The sequence below is a fragment of the Ursus americanus genome, chromosome 13 (genome assembly GCF_024610735.1).
Source record: "Ursus americanus isolate L20-20 chromosome 13, mUrsAme1.1.p, whole genome shotgun sequence".
Lineage (NCBI taxonomy): Eukaryota > Metazoa > Chordata > Mammalia > Carnivora > Ursidae > Ursus > Ursus americanus.
Window position 1 is genome coordinate 55,723,982 of NC_142139.1, and position 21,782 is coordinate 55,745,763.

General features: G+C 34.7%; 1 protein-coding gene across 8 annotated transcripts in view; it reads right to left on the reverse strand.

Moving 5' to 3' along the window:
* Nucleotides 1-21,782, reverse strand: part of NEK1 (NIMA related kinase 1) — a 220,702-nt gene that overhangs the window by 94,220 nt on the left and 104,700 nt on the right. For 7 of the 8 annotated variants that reach the window (XR_006779863.2, XM_087866581.1, XM_087866579.1 and 4 more), the window contains 4 exons: nt 7,559-7,642; nt 7,040-7,123; nt 6,305-6,382; nt 5,640-5,735 (listed from right to left, as the gene is read on the reverse strand). Coding sequence is in view for 7 of the 8 variants with exons in the window: in XM_087866581.1 (XP_087722707.1) it covers nt 5,640-5,735; nt 6,305-6,382; nt 7,040-7,123; nt 7,559-7,642 (342 nt within the window). In the remaining variant the exon portion in view is untranslated. The remainder of the gene's footprint in view (nt 1-5,639; nt 5,736-6,304; nt 6,383-7,039; nt 7,124-7,558; nt 7,643-21,782) is intronic. The other variant, XM_087866582.1, reaches the window with a different exon arrangement.

Genomic DNA, 21,782 nt, shown 5'->3' on the forward strand with positions numbered 1-21,782 from the left:
AAAAGAAAGATGTGGTCTTACTGAAGAAAAATTCATCAACATATATACCATCAAACTAAATTAACATTTCAGGAAGTTAATAATGCTATCTCTAACTCTGAATAATGTTAACCACTCCTGAGTTACAGTAACGGTAAGTAAATATAGACATAAGAAGACACCATACTTATCTATATTATGTCAAATCAAATCTTCTTTTGAAATTAATACTTGATAAAATAACTTTAAACCATTTTCTATTGATTAAACTGGATTTAAGTACTTAAATTATGAAGACTGTTTTTCTATGTAACTTATAAAGAACAGTATTAGAGATCAAGCCTTTCATCTAGGAGATGAGGAAATAAAGGCCCACAAACATTAAGTCAGTTTTCCAAACCGGCAAATTAACTGGCAGAGCTGAGATTAAAAATCAAGTATTCTGATTCTTAAACTCATTTTTTTTCTCACAAGAACGCAGTTAGTAAACCAATGTTTGAACACTCCTCTATTAGAACTCTGAAATGTTATGAGCCACAGAATTCCCAATGAATTTATTTGTGTTACTATTCACCAGATACCATGCTAAGCATTTTACAAGGTAAATCAGGGTCCTTTGGTTGAAAGCAACAGAAACTAACTCTGGGGGTGCCTGGGTGGCTCAGTCGTTAAGCGTCTGCCTTCGGCTCAGGGCGTGATCCCGGAGTCCTGGGATCGAGCCCCACATCAGACTCCTCCGCTGGGAGCCTGCTTCTCCCTCTCCCACTCCCCCTGCTTGTGTTCCCTCTCTCACTGACTGTCTCTCTCTCTCTGTCAAATGAATAAATAAAATCTTAAAAAAAAAAGAAAGAAAGAAACTAACTCTGGAGGAAAGGAGGAGGGGTGGAAGGGGAAAGAAGAAGAGAGAAAAGAACTGTAAGTAAGATTATAAAAGTAAAGGGAAGCCCTCCAAAAAGAACAGTCCAAAAAGAACAGGAGATGAATCTAGGTAGCAAAACTAATTCATTGTTTCATCATGTTCCTTTACTAGATTAAATAAACTTCAAATCCTGTGATATTCTGCTCAAGCTTGAAGCCCTGGGAGATGATTCAATTGGTCTACTTTAGATGACCTATCCTTTAGCTAGAAGAAGCCAGAATGCCTCGTTTGACAGACTTACCAAAAGAGCACACAATAATTCCCCCAAATGAAAATGGGTTGCTTGCCTGTTTGTTGGACTTGAGAAGTCAGGCAGACTGCCACAGTTTAATGCTGCCACCATAAAAATACTTCTGAGAGAACTTGAAATACAAAGTTGTCCCATACTAGAAACCAGTATTCTTTATCAATAATATAGTCATAAAAGCTGTCATTTGTGCACACTTCAGAACTATCTAAGACAGATCTACCATTAACAGAGAAAATATATACAGAGAAAAAAACCTTTATACTGGTTTAAATGGCTTAGAAAGCAAAGACTTTGGGGGGGGGTAGTTCTTGGACTGTATTTTAACTATATGGATGCTCTTGAAAGTGCGTTGGATGGATGGATGAGGTCTATCTAGTGCAGTCTTCTGGAAGGAGAAGCCTGGCTCCAACTGATTATATAAGGAAACGGAACTGTACTATTATACAGCTGCCTAGTAATAAAAGTATTATACGAGAATGTATAGTACCTGCTCAGAGCTGAATCAACGTCAGACATAATTTATAAAATGTACTTGTTGACATATAAAACCTAACATGCTTCCAGAGGTGCTCCCCTGCTCCTCTCCTTCTGCCTCCTCTACCATTACCACCACCACCTGTGAAACTTCCGCTCCTGTTGCTTAGGGAAAGTTAGCTTAATGCTAGGAAGATCATTAGAGGAGAAGCTTTGAAATAGGGCCCCTCAGCTAAGGGGAATCCTGATTCTCTTTGATATTCTTGAAAATTTTAAATGTCAAATAAACATATCTTGCAGACCTCTCTGAAACACTGTAAATATCTAGGGACACTTGGAAGAGAGAGCATGATTCCAAATTGATCTCATGATGTGTCTATTTAAGTGGATGAGATTATGTGGCAAGATTAAGGATAAGAACATTCTGAGATAGTCAAAGATGGGGCTTCCACCAGAAGCCTTATAGGCCTATATGGCAGGTCAAAAGAACGAGACAACAATAGAAATAAAATACACAACAAAGAGTGAAATGCAAAGCAGGAGGAACACATCATATTCAAAATATAGTCTCTGACCTAACCGAAGAATAGACTTCCACAGATATGTTGCCTGAATTGATGCTAAGAAATATGCAGACTGGGTACCCTGCTTGATAATTTAGATGAAAAATACGGTAAAACAGCTCCACTTAGAACTGTAGAACTATAACTGAAGGATGTCAATGGAAGTGTCAAGCATCAATGAGAATAAGAATGCAAAGCCTGGGTGGCTCAGTTGGTTAAGCATCTGCCTTCAGCTCAGGTCATAATCTTGGGGTCCTGGGATTGAAACCCACGTCGGGCTCCCTGCTCAGCAGGGAATCTGCTTCTCCTCCCTCTCCCTCTGCCCACCCCCACTCATGCTCAAGCTTTCTTTCTCTCAAATAAATAAAATCTTTAAAGAAAAAAAAAGGGAAAAGAAATAAATGGAACAGTCAACTCAATAGATTTTATACACTGATACTGATCAACCATATGTTTATACTGACTCTTGGACAGTGGTTATGATCTTGTTGAATGGGTAGAACAATAAGAAATAAGCTATATAAAGAAAGCCTGTTTGAGGAACTGTGCTTTCGAAAACCATTATACAAGATGTACTTAAGACTACATTTAAAGGTGTTTGTGGGCTGTTTCGGTCCACCAAAAGCAGATTTCAGGAAAGAAACATAATTATACAGCTCATGCTTTGTGTTCTCTGAGCTATATTAACTTGAGCTGTTGGAAGCATAACATTCTGAATCACTAAAATGGCAGTCCCTACATGACTGGGAGAAAAGGAAACATTTCCCATTGATAAATGTGCTACTCTAGTATCCCACATGCTGATCACAACATCGACTAAAGACACAGCCATTCACTTTTCCCTGGGGAAATCATAAGGTGTATATATAGTTGGCACAGAGTGGCAGGTGGCTATATAGGCCTGCTGCCAAGATGGGCCTATGCACGCATACATACCGATAGCAGAGTATATGGAGTAGCTGTCCCATCTCTAAGAATAAAGGGTTTCACATAATCAAAGCCATGCAGACTGCTATTATCAAATACTTGGATGCCCCATCTAATTGTGCATAATAGATCATATTTTAAAAATAAGGCTGATTCGCACTAAGCAGAAGCTTATCATAGTTAATGGATATATTACTACCCCAATCACCTTCATGTGCTATGTAGACTGCTGGAATGGATTATTAAAGACTAAACTAAAAACTGTAAGGGCAATTAATGGTCCTTAAAATTTGCAACTGCGGTATTACAGCTGAACACAAGGATGATAACAGCAGGCTTATCAAGAGGAAAGCTGATTCAAAAAGAATACACAGGGAGTTTCATATGGATTCATCTTGATATAATTTCTGCCCCACTGTGCAAATCAGCACAGGATGAAATGTCCCTGTTTCTTGTGTTGAATCTTCAACAAATCCAAAAGAACAAAAGCAGATTGTTCCTAATTGCTATATATATATGCCACCAAACGTAGGCTCATACTATTTTCCAGATTAAGGTAAGCCTAAAGGGACTTAGGTAGTAAAAGAAATCATTGGCTCTGACTATGAAGATGAATTATTTCTACTTCTGACAAATTTGGTTGCTAAAACTTTCTCTTGAGGAGGAGCTGGTGAGTTAGCACTGTAATTGTCTCATACTCTTGCCCTACTCATGCTACTACATCTGAAGTGAGGGGGGGGAAGGGAATTGAGGAACACTGGGTTTAAAACATTTAAAAAGCATACCAATCTAAAGACAGGTAAATTTTGGTCAATGGGCCAGGAGATGATTACTAGACACTCTTGGAGAAGATGAAATACATTACCACAGTTACTGTTCCACACTCAAACCTTGTCCATGTTATGTCAGGAAAGAAAAAGGGGGAATTAGATGAGATTTCTCTACTGCTGGACTTTTAAAACTTAAGAGAAAAATGTAACTAAATGAGGATGAACAAATCAGAACAAAACATTACCTAAAATTACTGTGAACAGAAAGCAAAAAGGAATGATCAAACAAGCCTTAGACTTAGATTCTAACTTTTGGAGTTGTCTCTTTCACTTTCTTATAGCTAAGTGGTTCTTTTTCATTAGGAATCTGGTAAGAAGAGAATCTCCCTATATGTTACTTCAATTGGTGAATTAAGCAGAAACACACAAGACATCTGATCAAACTCCAACACTTGTCTCTGATAAAAAAGATTATAAATCACAGAGATACCATATTCCTTATTATTTTACCATACATAACAGAGAAATGACTCAAGTATTTCCATTAGAAACAGGAAAAAAATATTATCCCTATTATTGTTTAATGTTGGCCTAGGAAATAGAATTAGGTACTACCAGCAAATAACCTTTACAAGAAATATAACAAGTATGACCTTAAAATGATCAAAATTGTGTAAGAGATATAAAAGAAATAATGAATGAATGTAGATACTTAAAATGCTCCTGAATAAATTAATTTGTAGGTTTAAGGTAATACTGATAAAAATTCTGACAAAGTTTTTAAAAAAGATTTATTTATTTATTTGAGAGGCAGAGGGAGAGAGTGAGGGGAGAAAAGGAGAGAAAGAGAAGCAGACTCCCCACTGAGTGAGGAGCCCAACACAGGGCTTGATCTTATGACCCTGAGACCATGATCTGAGCTGAAATCTAGTCAGATGCTTAACTGACTGAACCACCCAGGCACTCTCCCCAACAGAATATAAAAAGAAAAAAATAAATAAAAATTACCCAGGAATGTATCTGGTAAAGAAAAAGAGAGCAAGCAACTAAAGAAAACAATGTAAAAAGAAGAGTAAAAAGGAAATGAGGGAAAAACTCTATCAGAAATTTAAATATATTCTAAACCCACAGTTACTAATATAATGAGGTAGTGACAGAACAGACGGAGTAATGGAGCAGAAGAGAGCTTGATGCATGTATATTATAGAGTCATTCTCTAGTCTGTATAAGAATTTAATATATAGGTATTTATATTAATATTTATATTAATAATTCATATTAATATTAATTCATATTAATATTAATTCATATTAATTATATAGGTATTTATATTAATATATAAAGGTAGCTTTATAAATCAGTGGCAGAAAGAAAGCATAGCCACTAAGTGATGCTGGACTTTGATTAGGTATTTGGCAATAATAACAACTTATTATTTTAAAACTTACTCATTTTAGAGTAAGTAAATTAGGCTTTCACCCCAAATCAAACCCCAAAATAACTTCCATATTGATCATCCTTAAATACGGAACATAGGGTGACAGAGAGGGAGAGCTGGGGGAGGGGATGAGAGAGGGAGAATGAATGAGAATAACAAATGGAAAAGAAAAGAATTACAAAATTATAATGGTGACATACTAGCCAGTAAGAGATATAGGAACATTAACATGACCAGGATCAAGAATACTGTATGGTGACTAACATAAGATAATATAAAATTATTAAAAAAAAAAAAAGAATTATGAGCTAAATCTTACATGCTCTTCCCAGACTTTCTTTTCTCTCTCATATGCTTCCTTTCTCTTTCGTTCTAATTGTTCTTTTAGTACAGCAGCACGTGCACTTGCTTGGGCCTGAAAATAAAAACAATCAACAAAATTAGTTACAGAAAGAAGGGCATAGGTTGTTTTTTTTTGTTTGGTTTTGTTTTAGGTCTCTAAAACGATTTACTTATTAGCCAAAAAAGAGGAGTTGTGGGGGTGGGGGAGAATTTCTCCAGTAAAAATAAAAGCTCACTCTATATCCCTGGCACTGAAACCAGGGCTCAACACACAGCAGCTGCTCAATGAGTATTTGTTGAATAAAAATAAATACAGGCACATTCTAACGGAAATACAAATGTAAAAATTTTAAACTATGGTTATTATATACAGACTTCATTTGTCTTCACAGAAATGGGCAATTACATTTTTCATTTTCAAGGTTACTATTTTTTCTTTTTAAGATTACTTGTGCAATAGTTTCATATACTTCTGTCATGATTTCATCAAATTACTCTCCATAAATACAGGATACGAAGAGAGGAAGACACTATTTTTCAGAAACCAAACAGTGAGGGATAAAGGGGAATGAAAAATTAAGGCAAGATTTCTACCTCAGGTTCCAATTTTCTCAAAGACAACTGTGTATTTCTAGTCCATACCTTAAACGCTTCAACTTTTTTACGCCGCACGTCAGCCTCCTCACTTCCTTCTTGTCCTTCGGAATAATCAGCTTCTTTCTACAAAGTAAGTAGATAAGCAAAACACTTAGGATAGAGCCTTGAATTCAGTGCAGAGCTCTGTGGAAGACAATTTGAAGAAACTAACACCTAAAAATATGAAATGGTAAATTGTTCAACACTGCTAATTTTCTCTCCTGCACTGCAAGTGAACTATCCACAACTACCAACTCTTATGGACAATGAATGGAAAAAAAGACAAAAATAGAATGATATAGAATGATCACGGGTACCACTTATATTTTCCTCTCAGAATTCCTCTGGAAAAAAATGGTCTTATCAATTTTAAATCCCACATCTAAAATGTATTTTCTTTCTACGTATAGTTTTCTGATCTTTGACTCTAACTCCATCAGTTGTTGTGTTAATGGCACAGCATTATTTTTTTAAAAATTTTATTTATTTGAGAGAGAGAGAGAGAGAGTGCGCACGAGCACAAGCAGGGGAAAGGGGGGTGCAGAGAGGGAGAAGCAGACTCCCCGCTGAGATGGGAGCCTGACTTGGGGCTCTATCCCAGGACCCTGGGATCATGACCAGAGCCAAAGGCAGATGCCTAACTGACTGAGCCACCCAGGCGCTCCAGTGGCATAGCATTTTTAATCTTAATCTATTATAACGTCATTCAATTACTTTTTAAAAAATTATTTTTCAACCTGCCTTTTCACCACGAAGTTTGGCTCTAATCTGTTGGCGCTCATTGAAATTCTGCAGTCTTATTTGCCTCAGTCTTGCCAGATATACCTACAAGGAGAGAAAAAAAGCATACAGCATTTTAATTTAAAGAAAAAACTATCAATGTTTTTACTGCTAAAATTTTTTTTAATTTAAAGAAAAGTGTTAATCTGAATACAAGAAATAAAAGTTTCAAAATCTGGTTAATGGAAATGTAATATTAGCTTTCAAGTGTTTAATTTAGATCAACTTATTTCTGAAAAGAAACACATTATAATTACAAATTTTTAATTTTATCAAAAGAAAAGAAATTGAACTCAGAATACTGAATATCAGTTATGGGGCAAAATTATGACACAGCATGTCAGTCAAATTATATTAACAGGTCCCTCTAGACCTACAAAATCCTTAAATAATTGTTAAGAATTTAAACCATGCAAGAAAGGAAGGCAATAAACTCAAAATGGCTATGTGACGGAGGTAGCGAACATGCGGGAAGCATACCTCTTCCTCTTTGTTTCTTGGCTTCCCTCCTCTTGAAGAGCTGGACCTGCCTCCATACATAGCTGCCAGGTTTTGCAGGATTCCCTGTTCATCATTTAATGTACTAAGTTTAAAGAATCACTAAGGCTACATTAGCATCTTACCTAGGAATATCCAGGTGCCACTTTATTTCGTTTGGCAAACACTGATCATTTCTAGCTGATAAACTTAGATAAACCCTGGCATTTTCCCGTATCAATATAACCAATACATTCATTGAGAACAGAAGGAGGAATTAAACCCCAAACATAATTATTCAAAAGAGAGACCAGCTATGTTTTTATTAGTCATTTAAGTAATCAGGTTTTTAAAACTGCTTTGGAAGTTAGCTAAATCCGAAATCAAAGTTTTGTTCTGAAAAGGGCCGATCTTTTCTACACATTTGTTTACATACTAAATACACAGACACAATATTAAATATCTGAACTCAAACTCTACACTTGGGCATGTCCTGTTACTATACTGCAAATGATCATATTCAATCACAAACTGATATCATTTTTAAATACAATTTATCATAAACATGGAATTATGTCCTTATTAGAAATTATTAATATCCTTCAAAAAAAAAAATACCAGATTGTCAAACTATCCATTTTCTCTTTCTTCAGCACACAACTATGCTGTAAGCTTTTTTCCTTAAAAAAACCGTCAGTGTCTTTTTTTTTTTTTTAAGATTTTATTTATTTATTTGACAGAGAGACAGCCAGCAAAAGAGGGAACACAAGCAGAGGGAGTGGGAGAGGAAGAAGCAGGCTCCCAGCGGAGGAGCCCGATGCGGGGCTCGATCCCAGGACTCTGGGATCACGCCCTGAGCTGAAGGCAGATGCTTAACGACTGAGCCACCCAGGCACCCCAAAACTGTCAGTGTCTAACTTGCCTATCTAATGTCTTTTTATCAGCTTGTTGAATGCATAGTTTTTTTATATTCATGACCTTCATTTTCCTGCTTCCTATTTACTTTTTTTTCCTATTTACTTTCTAACCTACTACAATCTGGTTTCCAATCCCACTAAGACTGAAAATTTTCAAGGTTACCATTGACTTCCTAGTTCACAATTCAAATGGACCCTTTTGAGTAAACTTTGCAATTAATATTTCCACTAGAAAATAGTTGGCTGAATCCACATAAGTATTTTTTTCCTCTCATAAAAATATATGTTCACTGGAGAAAACTTATAAAATATAAATCATTCACAAGTCGACAACCCGAAGCACCCAAAGTCTCAGGTTATTCACTTCCAAACTTCCTTCTCATATGTATAAATACATACACATTTTATCTTTACAAAATTGGAATTTTACTATAGTTCTGATTTTACCGTAATATTAATCAGTATATTAATTTTAATATTCTGAGTCTTTCCTCACATTCAATATCCTTAAAAACATTATTTTTTCTTAAAAACATTATTCTTAACTGACTATATAGTATTCATAATATTCCACCAAATAGTGTTCTATAATTCACACACTGAAAAAAAAATCTCTCTTCTCTTTCATATTTATAACAGCACTCTCTCCTGGGTTCTTCCAATCAATCTTCACTATTTTTCCCAGGCTTTTCTCTTCCTTGGCTCGTCACTAATGTCAATATTTTGTCAAGGTTCATTCTCTGGTCCTGCTTCTCTTCTCATTACCAGGCTTTACCATATGTTGCCAATTCCCAAATTTCAATCAACCTTGCAGTCCTTTTTTTTAAACATCTATGTATATTCAACAGACATCTGGACAACTCCACTCTTTATGTAGCAAAGCTACTTCAAACAATTTATAAACCTGACTTCATCATTCTTTTTACTACAGGATTTTATTCCTACTTCAGTTATTGATCACAATCAGCCACCCAAGCGAGCAAGCTGGAAGTTATCTTTGCCTCTTTTTCTACTCTGCCAAAAACAAATGACTGTCAAATTACCAGTCCACCTCCTCCTAACTTTCTAACTATCCCTTTAGTTTCTGCCTTAGCTCATGCTCTCTTCTCTTGATTTCTGACTTTCCAAGAGTTTCCTAATTTATCATTACACCTTAGTCTATTCCTTACCCAGTCTACTCTCTACAACGCAGAGTAACCTTTTTAACAGTTTCTTTCACATCAAAGCCCACATAAATCTTTCAATGGTTCCCATTAACTTCAAAATATAATCCACATTCTATTCTGTTGTATGGCAGATAAGGCCATTTCTGACCTAGCCATATCTATTATCTCTGCCCATGCCATGTTCTAGTCATGAGAACTACTTGTGGTTTATAGACTATGCCATGATTTCACTCATCTTAAAATGGCTAACTCTACTCATCTTCCAAAATGCAAATCTACTTGCTCATACTTCCTCCAGTCAGTTAAGTGTTATATGCCATTCCATTTTTATATATACTGTCTGCAGCAGTGTTCATCAGTGTATTATAATGGTGGACGGGCAGTATACTATGATGGTTAAAAACATAGACTATGGAAAACTCCAAATTCTGTCAGTTCACACATTTGTCAATGTCACCTAACCATTGCTGACCTTCAGCAAAATTACTTAAACTTGCTGTAAGCTTGGGCATAACAACACCGCCTACTTTATGGGTATGCCAAAACAAAAAGTATTCTTATATGAATGTGCTCTGCCTGTCTCTTCTTGGATCCTGACCAAAGGCTACTGCCCCCTCATTTTCTTCCCCTCTTCAAAGGGATCTTGGCATTAGCTTATCAGTTCCTTGAGCTTTTGAGATATGAGTCAGAGAGTGGGAAGGTGAAGGAAAACAAGAAATAGGCAAGGCTGGGCAAAGATGTGAGGTGAACTATGAAAAGATGAATGGAAATATCTACAGTTACAAAAGAGTGGGTGGAGAAGAGAGTATCACTATAGACTGTATCTTCCTTTCATGGTATTTGAGAACTTTAAGTAGAAAAATCTGAGTTACTTTGAAGCAATTTTTTTAAACATTTTAGTTTGAAATACAGATTCACAGAAATGTAAAATGTAGAGTTTTCATGGACCCTTCATCCAGCCTCTCCCAATTTTATCATCTTGCATAACTATAGTACACTATCAAAGCCAGGAAACTTATTCCAGCAGTTATATAGGCATGTATTATGTACCTGTGTTAATGCAATTCTATCATACATATAACTTTATGTAACCACCACCATAATCAAGATACTCAATTGTACCATTACTATACACTTCACAGCCATATTCACTACTCCCATACCTAACACTCATCAACTACTAATATGTTCTCCATCTTTATATTTCACAAAGTTTACATATTGGAATCATACAGTACGTAACCATTTGAGATGGACTGTTTTTTCTTCGTATTATTCCTTGCAGTCCACTCAAGGTATTGGATGCATAAATCAATGGTTTGTTCTATTTTACTGCTAAGTAATATGCCATGGTATAGATATACCATAATTTGTTCATTCATTCACTCACTGATGGACATTGGGTAGTTTCAACTTTTTGGCTATTAAGAGTTAAAGTTGCTAAGAACATTCATGTACAAGTTTCTCGGTGAAAACACATTTTCTTTACTCTGGGACAGAGGTGCAAGAATAGAATTACCTATGGTAAGTCCATTTTTAGTTTTAAAGGGGATTGTCAGACTATTTTGCAGAATGGCTGTATCACTTTACATTCTTACCAACAATGAATGATCCAGTTTCTCTACATCATCACCAGCATTTGGTTTTTATCACTTTTTAGTCACTTTGATAGGTGTGTAGTGATACATGAATGTGGTTTTAATTTGCAATCCCCACATAGCTAATGCTGTTACCTGCCATCTGTATATCCTCTTTGATGAAATGTTTAGTATGTCTTTTGCCCATTTTCTAATTGGATTCTCAATGTTTTTAATGTTGAGTTTCGGTGATTCTTTGTGTTCTAGATACAAGCCCTTTGCTGAATATGGAGTTTACAAACATTTTCTCCCCAAGTGTAATTTATATTTTCTTCCTCTTAACAAGATCTTTTGCAGAACAAAAGTTTTTAATTCTGATGAAGTCCAGTTTATAATATTTTCCTTTTATGGATTGTGCTTCTGACACCAAGTCTGAGAAAGTCTGAGGGCTGAAATTTTCTCCTTCTTCTAATAGTTTTACAATTTTATGTTTTTCCCTAGAGTGTATGATCTCTTTTAATTATTTTACAAGGTGTGAGGTTTAGGTCAAGGTTCATATTTTTGCCTATGAATGGAAGTCCAATTTCTCAAGCACGCATACTGAAAAGGCAATCCCTCCTCCACAAATTGCTTTTGCTTCTTTTTCAAGAATCAGTGGGGCATATTTTTATAGATCTATTTGTGGGTTTTCCATACTGGTCCATTAATCTATGTGTCTATCCCTTCACTAATACTATATTGTTTTGATTTCTATAGCTGTAAGTAAGCCTTAATATGAAGAAGAGTCATTCTTCCCACTTAATTCTTCAAAAATTGTTTTGACTATTTTAAGACCTTTCTCATTCCATATACATTTTAGAATAAGTTTGTCTGTATCTATAAAAAATGTTCCTGAGATTTTACTAGGAATTGCACTAAACATAGATCAATTTAGGACAGCTTGCCATTTTTACTACATTGAGTCTTCCAATTCATGAACATGGTATGATTCTCCAAGTATTCAGCTCTTCTTTGATTTCATCAACATTCTGTCATTTTAATTGCATAAATCCTGCATGTTTTAATTTTTTTCATTTTCTGAAAGCAATTGTAAATGGTATTGTATTTTTATACACTTGTTCATTGTCAATGTATAGAAATTCAGTTGATTTTTAAGTACTGAATCTTGTATCCTGTTAATTATAATGAACTCATTTTTTAGTTCTAGGAGAGTTTCTGTAGAGTTCTTGGGATTTTCTAAGCAAATAATCATGTCAACTGGAAATAGCAATCATTTTATTCCTTCCTTCTTTTCACCTCTGTATGCCTTTTATTTCTCTTTCTTGCCTTACTGCAGTAACTAGAACTTCCAGTACAATGTTGTGATTTGAGTGGTGAGAGCAAGCGTCCTTCCCTTTTTCCCAACTGTAGAGGGAGAGCATTTAGTCTCCTATCTGTACGAAGTTAGGTTTAAGGGTTTTTTTTTTTTGTTGCTGTTGTTGTTTTTTGTAAATGCCTATTGTGAAGTTGAGGGTGTTCACTTTATTTCTAGTTTACTGACAGTTTTTGTCATGAACTTTGTTAAAAGATTTTCTGCATCAATTGATATATGATTTTTCTTCTTTAACCTATTGATATGGTGGATCACACTGATTTTCTAATATTGAAACATGATTTGCATTTCCAGACTAAATCCCACTTTGTCATGTTTGGATTAGAGTCACCAAAATTTTGTTACGGATTTTTGCGTCTAGGTTCATGAGATGTATTAGTCCGTACTTCTCTTTTTGATGCTTTGTCTAGCTTGGCTATCAGGGTAATACAGGCCACAAAATAAGTTGGGAAATACTCCTTCTATTTCCTAAAAGAGATTGTATCATTGTATCGAACTGAGGTTAATTCTTCTTTGAATGTTGGATAAAATTCTCCAATGAAACCAGGTTGGCCTGGAGATTTCTTTTTTTGATAGCTTTTATTTATTTTTTTATAATAATTTTTTATTATATTATGTCACCATATAGTATATCCCTAGATTTTGATGTAAAGTTCCATGATTCATTACTTGCGTGTAACACCCAGTGCACCACGCAATACGTGCCCTCCTTACTACTCATCACCGGCCTATCCCATTCCCCCACCCCTCTGAAGCCCTCAGTTTGTTTCCCAGAGTCCATAGTCTCTCATGGTTCATTCCCCCTTCTGTTTACCCCCCCTTTCTTCTTCCCTTTCTTCTCCTACCAATCTTCCTACTTCTTATGTTCCATAAATGAGTGAAACCGTATGATAATTGTCTTTCTCTGCTTGACTTATTTCGCTTAGCATTATCTCCTCCAGTCCTGTCCATGTTGCTGCAAATGTTGTGAAATCATTCTTTTTGATGGTTGAGTAATATTCCATTGTATATATGGACTGCATCTTCTTAATCCAGTCATCTGTTGAAGGGCATCTCAGCTCCTTCCACAATTTAGCTATTGTGGACAATGCTGCTATGAACATGGGGTGCATATGGACCTTCTCTTCACTATGTATCTTTGGGGTAAATACCCAGTAGTGCAATGAAGACATACAAATGGCTAACAGACACATGCAAAAATGTTCAAAATCATTGATAGCTTTTAAATCACAAATTCAATTTTTAAAAGTTACAGGGCTACTTAAGATATCTATTCCAATTTGGTAATTTGTAGTTTTCAGCCTTGGTCTATTTCTTCTAAGTTGTTGAATTTATGAGTGTCAAGGTGCTTGTTATTATCCTTTTACTCACTACAAGATCTGTAGTAATAACCCTTGTTTTATTCCTGATATTGGTGATTTATGTCATCTTTGTTTTTACTGTTGTCAATCTAGAGATTATCAATTTCATTCAATTTCTAAGAACAAGCTTTGTGTTTCATTAAATTTCTCAATAGTTTTCCCATTTTCAATCTCATTGATTTCTACTTTTAATGATTTCCTCCATTCTAATTGCTTCCAGTCTATTTTGCTCTTCTTTTTCCAGCATCTTGAGGTAGAAACTTAAGAGTGATAATTTGAGGCCTTTCTTCTTTCTAATATAAGCATCTAATGCTATAAATTTCCTTCAGAGCAGTGTTTTAGCTGCATCTCACAAATTTTAATATGTTGTGTGTCTATTTTCATTCAGTTCTATGTATTTTTAAGTTTCCCTTTAGATTTCCTATTTGACCCCATCTTAGTTATGTTTTAATTTTCAGTTGTTTGTAGATTTTCCTGTCATCTTTCTATTACAGATTTCTAGTTTGGTTCCATGATGTTCAAAGATTATACTCTGTGTAATTCTGATTCTTCTGAATTCCCTCATGTATTCATATGATCCAGCATATAGTCTGTCTTCGTGAATGTCTCATTACACGTTAACTCATTTCCACTTGAAAAAAAATGTATTGTGCTATTGTTGGGTAGAATGCTCTGCAAGTGTAAATTAGAACTTGGTAGGTTGTGATGGTGCTTAGCTACTCTGTATCATTGCTAATTTCTGGCTAGCAGTTCTATCAATCACTGAGAAGTGAGGTGTTCAAGTTTCAAACTATACTTGTGCATTTAATTTGTCCTTTCAGCTGTTTCCACTTTATATATTTTGAAGCTCCACTGTTTGGTGTATACCCATTTAGGATTGCAATAACTTCTTATAGGAATGATTCTATTGTTATATAATGTCTCTGTCTCTTTATCCTTAGCAATTTTATTTGCTCTGTTAACAACAGATTCTTTTAGTTTACTTTGAGTTCTTTATTTCTGCTTCATTCTTGAAGGACAGTTTCCTTAGATAAAAGATTCACGATTGACAGTTCTTTTCCTTTAGCACTTGAAAAATGCTGTCATTTCCTTCTTTACTCCATGGTTTCAGATGAGGGATCTGATGTCATTCAAATTGGTGCTGCTTTATAGGTAATATGTCATTTCTGTCTCAACATTTAAAGATTTGTTTTGTCTTTTACTTTCAGAAATTTAATAATATTGCTTGGTGAGGATTTGTTTATCCTAGTTGGGGGTTGGCTCAGCTTCTTACATCTGTAGGTTTATGTCCCTTGCCAAATGCAGAAAGTTTTCAGCTATTATTTCTTCAAATAGTTTTCTCAGTCCCACACTCTTTCTCTTGTCCTTTGGGTTCCAATGATAGAAATGTTAAATTTTGGGGCACCTGGGTGGCTCAGTCGTTAAGTGTCTGCCTTTGGCTCAGGGCGTGATCCCGGCATTCTGGGATCAAATGCGGCATCGGGCTCCTCTGCTGGAAGCCTGCTTCTTCCTCTCCCACTCCCTCTGCTTGTGTCCCTCTCTCGCTGGCTGTCTCTCTGTCAAATAAATGAATAAAATCTTTTTTTAAAAAAAAGGAGTGAATGTATTTTTTAAAAAATGTTGAATTTCTTCTTATTGTTCTACAGATCCTTAAGACTGAAAAATTTTCTTCTGTCATTTCCATTCTAGCACTGAATCTCTCCAGTGAATTTTAAATTTTGGTTATTATATTTTCTAATTATATAATTTCCATTTGGTTATTTTTTATAACTTCTATTTCTTCACTGAGATTTTCCTTTTTTTATTCATTCAAAAGAGTTTTAATTGCTTATTTGAAGCAGCTTTAAAATCTTTGTCAGATAATTCCAATATGTAATTCACCTCGATAATAGTGGCAGCACTGTGGCCTTACTCGTTCAGGTTGTGGTTTTCCTGCTTCTTGGTATGACAAGTGATTTTTTATTACTTGAAAATTCTTAATACCTTCAATTTTAGCAGGAGTAGCTCCATTTAGGACTAGCATTTAGGTTCTGGCCTACTTTTGTGGGCTTTAGCTCTGATGACAGTTTGCTTTCCTGAACCCTTGTAATATTATTCTAATCTGCTTCATTGTTCTGGTGCTGATGGTGCTCCTGCTCAGTCTCTCCTGGTGCTATCTTGTGAGGATGAAAGTTGCCTCCCTGAGCCACCTCCTGTTACTGGAAGATCTTCTGAGAACAGGAGGCAGATGACACTTGGTCTAGGTCTTCTTATGTTGCTAGGTGGAGGGCAAAGAGGTATAAAGGCCTTGTGACTGCTACTCTGTTGTGGATAGATGGAATCACCTGCTAGTGCCCTACATGTTGAGTGGAACTGGGATTGTCCAAGGCTTTGTTGCTACTGATGGCTCAAACTGCCCTCCAAGTCACCTGCCCATGCTCTAGTTGTGAAATGAGGTTGGGGCAGCTTGAGGCTTCACTGTTGTCCACAGCTTACAACAGGATCCTGCTGTGGCAGATCCTGAGATTTCTCTTTCCCAGTAATTCGGCAAGTGAGAACAGGCTTTCGGTTTTTGTTTCTGCTTTTTTTTTTAATTAATGGTGGATCTGGGAGGCAAGCATGGCCAACACCGAGCCCACAATATATGGAAGACAAAAAGAAACACCAGGGAACCACACTGCTATTTCTTAAGTCCTGAGGTCTCTAGTTAGTTCATCTTCTTTCCAGCATATAGAATCCCACTATAGTTGTATGTTAATTCATTTCCAGAGTATTTAATTCTATCTAGAAGGGAGAAGCAGGGAAAAGAGGGTTTATGTCATCTTGTTCTGGAACTGTGCTTAAGTTACTTTTTAGTAGCTGGGTTTTTGTAATGCAGTATACTCTATGACAGGACCAGTATTATTGAGGTTTGACAGTTACATGGGACTGTTGTAAAGTCTTAAAGAGATTGTTATGGGTTGAACTATGTTCTTCTAAAATCCATATGTTGAAGTCCTAACCCCTAGTACCTAAGAATTTGAACTTACTTGGAAATAAATCTTTATCAAGTTAAAATGATATCATTAGAGTGGGTTCTAGTACAATACAACTGACGTCCTTATAAAAAGGGGAAATTTGGAGCAGACTCACATACAGGGAGAACACTATGTGAAATGCAGGCAGATATCAAGATAATGATTCTAACGTCCAGGGATGCTAAAGACTGCCAGTCAACCACCAGAAGATAGGAAAGAGGCACGGATGATTCTATCTCACAGCCCTCAGAAGGAAGCTACCCTGTAGACATGTTGATCTTGGACTTTTACCCTCCAGAACTGTGAGATAATAAATTTCTGTTGCTTAAGCCACTTGGTTTGTGGTATTTTGTTATAACATCCCTAGAAGACTAATACAGAGATAATATATATAAAATACTTAATATTAATGCCTGGCATACTAAGTTTTCAGTAAACAACTGCTGTTATTATTGTTGGTTTAACTGTCTATCTATTGCTTATCTTACATTCTCTTGCTGGCATAAAACCTAATATACTACAGCTAATAAATGTTTGTGTGATATTAAATAAATGAGTGAAAGAATGAATGAAATGTTTAACACTTACCTGTACATTTTTAAGGCATTTTTCCATTAGTGTAAGTAAATACAGAATGATTTAAGATGAGTTAATAAGAAAGTAACATTTCTCAAGGGAAATAATCCAGAAGTTTTTCTAAGTTACTCAATGGAAGAAAACTAATAACCAAGAAAAATTCTTGCACATGTGTACCAAGAAACATGTACAAGAATGTTCAAAGCAGAACTCAAACCCAACTAAATAAATACCTAATGTCAGGAGAATTAATAATTGTGGTATATGCACACAACAGAGTATTATACAACTACACTCAACTACATGAATGAATTTTTTAGAAAAATAATGTTGAATGAAAAAAACTAAGTCCCAGTCTATACACAGTATAATTTTTAGAATGCTCACAAATAAAAACAGAAATCTACATTGTGTAGGTACATATACATACCTGGAAAAAAAGTATTTTTAAAAATCCACAGTAATGATAAATTCAAAATTCAGGATAATGGTCACCCCTGGGAGAAGGCAGAAAAAAAGGCTAGGACAGTGGATTGCAAACTACAGTTAACAAGCTAAATCCAGTCTCCACTATTTTTGTATGGTCCATAAGCTAAGAATGTCTTTTCACGTTTTTAAATGGTGAAAAAAATGAAGAGAATATTTCATGACCACATATAAGTTATAAGAATTTCAAATTTCAGTGTTCATAAATAAAGTTTTGTTGGAACTCAGCCACACTCATTCATTTACAGTGTCTACGGTTACTTTTGTGCCACAATGCAGTTTGCAGTTTGCAGACCTTATGGCTAATAAAGCTTAAAATATTTATTATCTGGCCCTTTATAGAAAAATACTTGCCAATCCCTAGATTAGAGAGCAGTATATAGACTGAACTTATTAGTGCTTTACCCTCCTGCATATATTATTTTGTTTAATAATTTACACATGTTACATATATTCTTTTCTTTGTACCAAACATTTTATTTTAGAAGGATAAGAGAATACTTTTTAGAGAATTGAAAAAAATGTTTCAATAAAGAACTTAGTACTGAAGAACTAACTTGCTATTATGATACTTTTTAACAAGAATCAGCAAACTATAATACCCAGATCACATCTAGCTTGCTGCCTGTTTTTGTAAATACAATTTTTCTAGAACACAGCCATACCCATTTGTTTTGTAGGACACAATATGGACTGCAAAGCCTGAAATATTTACTACTTGCCTTTTTACAGAAAACGTTTGTCTACACCTGCTCTACAAAATTATCATGTCTACAAGTTTTACTTAAATTAAAGCAAATACTAATATGAGATTTAAAAAGGAACAAAGAGCATAGTAAAATATCTAAAAGCATAATCTCCAAAGTCACGAAACTGGACTTACACCCTGCCTCTGCACACTATGTAATCTTAGGCAGAGTACTAAGGACTCTGAGCTGGTTTCAAAACCTGTTAACTTTGGAACAATAATTCCTATCACAAAGAATTATTGTCAGGATTTGACTGTGAGTTACTTTACTTTTTATTCATACTGTTTAGAAGAAAGCAAACCATTTGGCTGAAGTCTTATTAGTTTCCCTGACCTTTGAAGATTTCATTTTTCATTTTTTGAAAATTTCAGTGACCCAAACAGGGAAAATTTTGAATTCATATACAAGCATATAAAATTATTTTGAAATCCACATTTTCTTTAAGTCTCTAAAAATTATTTATGTTCCAAATGCTTATAAGTCAGGGACTTTAATTTCATTCTGCCACAGAAGCAATGTTATAATTCATTATGATTTCCCAAAGCACTTAATAAAACATACTGAGCAAATAATTTACAGCAGTTTTCTAATTCTAAAGGATTAATTTTTAAGACTCTTAAAAATCTTAACTTTGTTTATTTATAATGTGATTTGTAAAAGTATTAGAAAACACATATTAGGTTTGAGACCTGCATGTGTCACAACCTCTTTAAAACTACTTCTCTTCATCAGCAAAATGGAGATTTTATGAGTGATTATAAGAATAAACCACAGGAGAAATGTATATACATTTTCCAACTGTACAAATGATGACTATTAATATTTATCAATAAATAATGCTGCCTTAAATCACTGATGCTTTTTTCTTGAAGAGTCAGAGTTTTTATAAATATTCATTAGTGTACTATGCTCTAGGTACAGCTATATAAAGATTTAACTAGTTACAACGTTACTTGAGAAATAAATAGAGTCACAGCTCCAAATGACCACTATAAAATTAGTTCCCAGGTATTATTCCATCCCCATTTAACACCAGTTTCTATTCACATTCATCGCATCAAGGTCTCTGTTGGTCAATTTCTCCCTGACTGCTGGATGTTATACAAAATGAATCACAACGGAAACTGCAAATCTTGCCAAAGATGAAGGATTTCACAAAGACGATGACAGTAATATTGTAAAATTGTTCAAATCAGATGCAAAATCATCTATACCTATGACAGGATAAATTAAGTGAATAAAAGAAAACTGCAAAGAATTATAATGTTGGTTCCTCAAAATATTTTGGTTATTAAAAAACTAAAAAATGGTCTTTAGAAAACTGCCAAAGTCTCAGCCATTTTTAGAAAATGGTTCTCTTTCATATCATAGTTATAAAAGTACATGAAAATCATGAAGTGAAGGGTGTACCATCTTCCAATTCTAATATGAATATTTTTAACATTTTAACATCTCTGAAATGGGGTACATCTTATAGTCAATGGCATCTTATACTCTGTTATAATCTCATCAACTGTTGGCCAGAAATCAGTTATAACATAAATGTTATGCCTGAGTGATGTCTAAATTTTGTTAGTTTCTCTTTCTTGGTGTCATAACTGGACAACTGTAACCCCTTAAAGTTTTGATATAAGAAATCACTTATGGGCTTGTTCAAAAGGAAACATGACCCCTGCTAGTTGTTGAAAACCTTCCATTGATTCCTTTTAATAAGAACAAGAAAATGCTAGCAACCAAATTTGCAGACTAGTGTTAACTCCTTCAGAAAAACTCCAAGAGACAAAACTGGAGTACTCTTGTAAGAAATGTTGAAATCTCAATGCACGTGGAGTCATAGAGGATAATATTATTTGAGAAAACATGAACATCAACAACCCTAATTCAAAAAAGAAATGATAGGATGCCTGGGTGGCTCAGACAGTTAAGCATCTGCCTTCGGCTCAAGTCATCAAGTCCCACATCGGGCTCCTTGCTCATCGGAGCCTGCTTCTCCCTCTGCCTGCTGCTTCCCTTGCTTGTGCTTTCTGTCTCATACATAAGTGAATAACTAAAATCTTTAAATAAATAAATAAATAAATAAATAAATAAATAAAATAAAGACTGGAAAGTCAAATTATAAATGTGAAGTAGATTTAGGAATGAGTATCTTTATCAGTTAATTTCACTCATATTTTCCTTCTTATGTATTCACAAGAATGATACAATTAGAAAATAAAAATCTAAAAGTTATTTCAGTAAGCATAAAATAAAGTTAAGCAATAAAAAGTATTGCATCAGTTAAGCTGGCAACACTTTTTCTCTTTTAAAATGTAAAATAACAGTATGCCTTACAGTTCTATCTTGGATTTGATAAAACACATACTGTACTTCATTATATAATTCTATCAGAAAAATTACAATCCTCCCTAAATTACTTTCAAATTAATATAGACTTAAATATAACCAAAATTCTGATAAAAATATAAGATAAAATAATTTTTATTTTTTACAGAAAAACAAATTTTTATTATTTCTCAAGATGGAATAGATAAAACAAAAGCCATGTGATTAAACATCACACAGATATAGGAGTATTTCTTCACATGCCTCCTGAATGTATTTCCAGACTCTATTTATTTATTTATTGTTTCAAGTTTTTATTTAAATTCTAGTTAGTTAACATATAGTATAATGCTGGTTTCAGGAGTAGAATTTAGTGATTCATCACTTACATATAATACCCAAAACAAAATAATTTTTAAATTGTATTTTTCAAGGTAAAATCCCAACCAAACCTTTTTTTCATTCTTTACTACAAAATGTGGATCTCTATTCTATTTAGACTTACTTTAAGTGATCTTTTTCCAATATCAACAATGCTGGGCTAAGGAGAGTCTTCCTACGTGACACAGGGTTGAGTGACAGCACATAACACTATGAATGAGTGTTCCCACAGATTTCTGATTGTTTTTTCAAGGTAGACTCTGAAGTACTCCTTGAGATGTCTACCATACTCCTCTCCTACTCTCTCCTCCCTAAGCTTCGCTA